Source organism: Aulonocara stuartgranti (assembly GCF_965226115.1).
Source record: "Aulonocara stuartgranti genome assembly, chromosome: 20".
In the NCBI taxonomy this organism is placed as follows: domain Eukaryota; kingdom Metazoa; phylum Chordata; class Actinopteri; order Cichliformes; family Cichlidae; genus Aulonocara; species Aulonocara stuartgranti.
In genome coordinates, this window is record NC_138956.1 from 14,855,962 (window position 1) to 14,861,813 (window position 5,852).

A 5,852-nucleotide genomic window follows, 5' to 3' on the forward strand; every position below is an offset into this window, starting at 1 on the left:
ATGCAACCCTTCATCACTGTTAAGAGAGGGTACAAAGTCAGTGAAGAGGTGAAAAAGTGAAGAGGACTCCTTGTAGTACAATGAAATAAAATGCATGCAGCAGTGTTGTGCTTTATTTATTTTGTATTATATTTACTAAGACTTACTGTTGACAATTTATTGCAATTTTGATTATAAAATATTTGATCCATTGTCAACAAAAGCGTTACTTGATGTTGTTTGGGTAGAATTATATTGATTTTTACTGGAGGGTTTCATCACTCAAGACTTCAAAACTCTCCTACGGTCTCCATCGTTGTTCGTGTTATACTTAATGTTGTTTCGCTGAATTCAGGGAATAAGCGTGCCTTTTTATTTCCTGGGGTAAATGCTTTTATTCATCCATGAAAGATCACCTAGACACTAACATTCCACTTCTGCATGACTTTTGTCAGAGAAGTCTTTTCCTGTAAAAAAAAAAAAAAAAAAAAAAAGAGTTCTTCCTTCCCGCATTCCCCAGATGCTACTCATAAGCAAGCGAATGATTGCCTGGGTTTTCCCTTTTTCCCTGTTATTAAAAACTGAACACTTTAAGAAGCCCCAACTCCTCTCAAAGGTCTTTGTTGTATATGAATGAACAATTATAATGAACAATTATATTCTCTTGCTTAGAAATCTTTTTTTAATTTTCCTCTTTTGTTTCTTTAAATAATTATTAATACTGAAGCTAGTGCTTGAGTATATCTATCTGCACTTGAAAGCCAAGCGCAGAGCTTGTTTTCTCTTCGCTAACATAGATATAGGCACCCTGCCCTATGTTGATGCCATCTACCATCCTCTTATCTCTTCATCCGTTTCCCGTTTCTGACGCTTTTCTACAGTCTTAAACAGGAAGTTGTATAACCTTCTGGCCTAGTAAATTCTCTGTAGGCGTTAAAAACAGTGCATAGGCCATTGTTGTTTCTAGCTTAAACCCCACCCCCCAAAACAACCCTAAAAAAAAAAAAAGCAGTGTTGTCAATCCATTTTTAGTCTGTTGCAGTTCTAAGTTTATTTTTTAACCCCAGAAAACAAATGAACTCTTTGAAGCAATACAAAGGAGCACAAGTTGTCATAGTTTTAAAGAAACATATTTATTGAAATTGTATAAAAATAGCTTCTAAAATAATTTACAATTCTAATTTGAAAAGATGGAAAAACAAAACAAATATCCAAGCTGCGATCATGCAGCCAGAAAAGTCTTCTGAGTCTCGCACTCACACTCACAACATTCACTCAAACAGCGCAACGAAAACCAGTTACCATCAGTAGACATTGGATGTTTACATACATTAGGATGGAAGTGCTTTTGGGACTATTTACATGTTATTTACAACACATACAAACATACACATCTGCTCTTTTCAAATTTTTCAAGCCATAAATATGGTCACATCTCTGCTATTATTTTTAAATAATGTGGGCCCTTCAGTGATGGTGGAATGAAATATATATATATATTTGTATATATACACACATACGCGCACACATCAACAGCCGAAATTCTCTCATAAATAAATAAATAAGATCTGTGACCAAAAACAAACAAAACCTCATTGAGTGTGAAAAAGAAGACAGCAATAATAAATATCGTTCTTATTTACAATTCTCGTCCCCAGCGATTTTTTTAAGACCTGTGTGAGGCACTGTTTATAAGAAAAAAAATTGAAGAGCAGAGGATGTTATATCTCGGTATGGTTTTGCATTGTGGTGTGCATTCAGGTGGGTTTGAATGAGCGGTTGCCTAAGCCTTGTGTTTGTATACAACACAAGAAGGAGGAGGAAGAAAAGGTTGTAGAATAGAGGTGGATGCTGTAGTAAAGAGTGAGGTAAGTCCAGTTTTTTTATGATTTGTTTGAACAGGTTGCTGCCAGAGCTATGAGGTTGTCTGGTTGCTAATGACATTGGAGTAGTAGAAATAGTGATAGTAGTGGTTATAAATGGCATAGGCTTTACTGATCTAGGCCCACGAGAGGAAAAACAGTGACAGCAATAAACGCTATAAAGCCTTGTAGAGCGTAAGGAGCAAAAAGGCCATTGATGAAAAGCCTTTTTGCTTCACAAATTCAAGTATTTTCAGGCGCCTACCCCCCCAACAATCTCACAGAAGGCACTTTTCTTTGAGAAAACAAAAAAAACTAAAGTCAAGCTTCTCTTCACCAGCGTCTTTGCTTTTCCCTCTTTGCTGTGATCTCGAGGGAGAGAGCGGTGCAACGAGAGCTTATGTAACTCTGTCCTCTTGCCATTCAGCACAACAGCCACACAGGTGTGTGTTTGCTCAAAGCAGGTGTGTCCAGAGCACGCCCTCCTGCAGACTCACGGACGTCCGGTGCCTAGATCAGCGTCCAGCGAGGATGATGTCATGACACTAATGGCTGGGAAACTCAAGTAGTTGGGGTCGTGACAGTGAAGAGGGTCTGACCCGCCAGGCCGAAACTGCCAGATGTGTGCAGTTGCATACACTTTGCTCTGGGGTGTGGGTGGCCAACGTTCCTCTCCACTCTGCTTCAAGTCTTTTGTATCAGTGCAGTCCAGTTCAGACCAGAACAGCCCAATTGTAACAGTCCGCGCCCGTATCATCGAGCCACGGCCACGGGGGTGGGTGTGAAGGCTGAGGGCTCGTGGCCGATGCTGTGCAGTCTGATTTCTGTGGTCTGGTTCTCTGTCTGCACCGAGGACGGTACTACAGAGGAGGACATGCTCTGCATCCACGAGTGGTTGAAGATGTCCTCGAAGGACGGGCGGTCGGCTGGCCGCAGAGACAGACACCATTTGATTAGCTGCTGGCATTCTGGTGAAAAGGAAGCAACATGCAATTAGTCCTGGTCAACACATGAGTAAAGTAGATGATGTGCAACGTGTGACTGAGCTGCAACGTGGGTTTACCTGATGAGATTCTTCTCCGGAAGAAGACCTGCCCCCTCATGATCTCCTCATCATGTTCAAATGGGATGTCCCCGCACACCATGTCATACAGCAGGATACCCAGGGACCAAACTGTGGCAGAGCGCCCGTGGTAGCGATGGTACTTGATCCACTCTGGAGGACTGTACACTCTTGTGCCTGTGAGACAAAAATAAAATAAAAGAAACAAATTAGCTTAAAAGGTGTACTCTTTCTAAAAGAAAATTTGAAAATCTCAGAAAACCATGTGACTTATCATAACACAGTAATAGTGAAAATGAAAATATTTCTGGGGAGAGTTGAATGATAAACAAGGACTGGGGATTTGTCAGCTGAGTCTGTTTCTCAGGCTGTTATCTGGGCTCAGGTGCCAGGCAGCGTGACAGGCAGTTTTTGCGTGCGGTAACAGAGTGCACTGGAGGGAGGGGGAGCAGACATGTGACTTTGTTTACAAACTTTGAGTTGTAAAAATACCACTTCCCTCCAGTGGGGGGCAATAAAACTAAGGCAAAACCTTCCAGCATGTACTAAAAGGCGGCTGTGTGGAGTATGATTACACAAGCTGGGAATTTCTGCTGTGGTCTAAACGGGCAAAAACCTTATAACCCTAATGATGTCGATAAAAAGTATATGTAAACAAGTTAGGTGAAAAACAAAAACAATATACAGCGCACTATATACTGAGCGCAGTGAACTCACCATCAAAGTCCGTGTAAATGGTGTCCTTCAGCAGGGCTCCGGAGCCGAAATCGATGAGCTTCATCTCCCCGGTGCGGAGGTCGATGAGAATGTTCTCGTCTTTGATGTCCCGGTGCACTACGCCGCAGTTCTGGCAGTGCCGCACGGCCTCCAGCACCTGGCGGAAAAAGCTCCGCGCCAGGTCCTCCGGTAAGGCACCTTTCTCGGTGATGAAGTCGAACAAGTCCTTGACGTTCTCGGGTCTCTCCATTACGATGATGAAGCTGTCCGGCCGCTCGAACCAGTCCAGCATCTTGATAACGCCGCGGAAGCCCGTCCCGACTTTTTTCAGCAGGACGATCTCCATTGGGACCCGAGAGCCGTTAGGCTTTAGAGACAAATGACAAATACAGCACTCAATACACACGTACACGCCCTAAACCAACCCGCATGTGTGGGTATTGATAAGTAATATGTTTTTCATCTTAATTAAAAAGGCGCTAATAATAAAACTGCTTCTTACCAGCTCTCCCCACTCCGAGATTCTGTCCTTGGCTACATGTTTGACAGCGACCTGCCATGGCAAAGGAGAGACCGCGTCACACAACGTGTACAACAACCGCACATGTAATAACCATGACAAATAAATGAGCACATAAAAAACGTATTCTAATATTAAAACATGGCGTACTAACCGGAGCTCCGTCGGCTATCTTCGTTCCGGAGTAGACGGTTCCGAAGCCGCCGCTGCCCAGCACGGCGCCGACCTGATAAAGCTTCTCGAAAGGCTCCCTCTCTTTCACTGCAACACAGTATAAACATAGCCGGTAAATACCGGAGAGCAAACCCGCTTATCCGCGCTGGAAACAGCGCAATATAACGGCGCTAATATAAGAATATAAAATATTGCAACATGGCTAACATTACTGTTAATAAATGACCGTCCTCGGCAGTTATTAAGTTAAACTAGCTGCTAGCGTGTGTAGACTGAGCCACTGCTGCAGCGCCGTCCTCCATGACAACACAGCGGGGGGAGAAAAAGGGCGTCTAACCTTGATGAACCTGGAGCTGGATTTTCACCGGCATGTCTACGGTGGAGATGTGGGCCAGAGAATTGAGCTTGGACAGCAGCATTCCTTTAATATCCACCGCAGGTCAACGACGTGTGCCCTCCGTCTTCGTTTTTGTTTTGTTGAAAGGAGTAGTTTTATTCCGACAGTGCGTCTTTCCCGTGCTGAGCTCCGAGTCCACGTTGCAGGAACAAAAATGCGGTAGGGATCCTTTCATCCGAATAGCAGACAAAAAAACAGTCCCTGTGGTCCAGGAAAATATAGCCAAAAACGTAGTCCCGGCAAAAGGATGAAAACCTAACGCGAGCTACGGCAGTCCCCTGCAATGTTTTGTAAACAGTTGAGTAAAAATGCGCGATATAAGGAGATAAGGCAGGGTTCAACCTAGTGCCTCAGTCTGACACCGGCTCCTGAAAATATCTGATCGGGGGGGGGAGGACCCTTATATGACTATAGTAAGGAGGCGGGTACCAAAGGCTGACGTCTACATTGGTCCCGCCCTCTTCCGCTCCTCTACACCAATAAAAAGCAAATACCACATGTCAATCACAGACTGAAAATAAAGCTAACCGGCCTGCCAGACACAGACGTGGCGGGAATCAAAACGCGCCAAAAAGGGAGAGACTAAAGTAATAATTATGAATTCATGTTGGAGGGAAATGCAAATCCAAGGCCAAGTGCTTGTCTCCTCCCTTCTCGGGAAACCAAACCGGGTGGGGTGAGGGGGATATAACTAGACCATTAGGAATAAGACTGAAGATAAAAGGGCGGCACTGGTGAAGCTGCATATAACATTTTGTCTACTCTCTGGCATAGCTTGATATCACCTGCAGAGCGTTTTTCCTTTTTTTTTTCCACTGTTTGCACGTCACTTGCTAAGCCTGCATTTAACAAAATAAACACCCTGTTGCTGCACTGAAGCATCCAAATTGCTTCATAAAGATATTTGTGCTTATAACACACACATTTGTATGCACTCAAAGTATAGATATGACCTGAGAGCAGTTCATCAATTTGCACTTCAGTTATGCTCACCCCCTGCCAATCACCTGATTAATTTCACATTCAACACAAAGCTTTACGGGATGAAGTGAAGCCCAGGACTGCGCTTTCAGTTGACAATGCCTCTCAACTGGCTGCTGCATCAAAGAGGCGCTAGTGAGAATAGCTGCATTCCACTCA

General features: G+C 43.7%; 1 protein-coding gene across 1 annotated transcript; it reads right to left on the reverse strand.

Annotated features, from left to right (window-relative positions):
- Positions 1 to 1,093: 1,093 nt before the first annotated feature.
- Positions 1,094 to 5,101, reverse strand: pim1 (Pim-1 proto-oncogene, serine/threonine kinase). The gene is made up of 6 exons (XM_082519676.1): positions 4,653 to 5,101; positions 4,296 to 4,402; positions 4,124 to 4,174; positions 3,622 to 3,988; positions 2,905 to 3,081; positions 1,094 to 2,809 (listed from the first exon to the last, which is right to left on the reverse strand). Exons 1-6 carry the CDS (start codon positions 4,732 to 4,734, stop codon positions 2,595 to 2,597), a joined length of 999 nt encoding a protein of 332 aa, XP_082375802.1. The 5' UTR covers positions 4,735 to 5,101; the 3' UTR covers positions 1,094 to 2,594.
- Between the last annotated feature and the right edge of the window lie 751 nt (positions 5,102 to 5,852).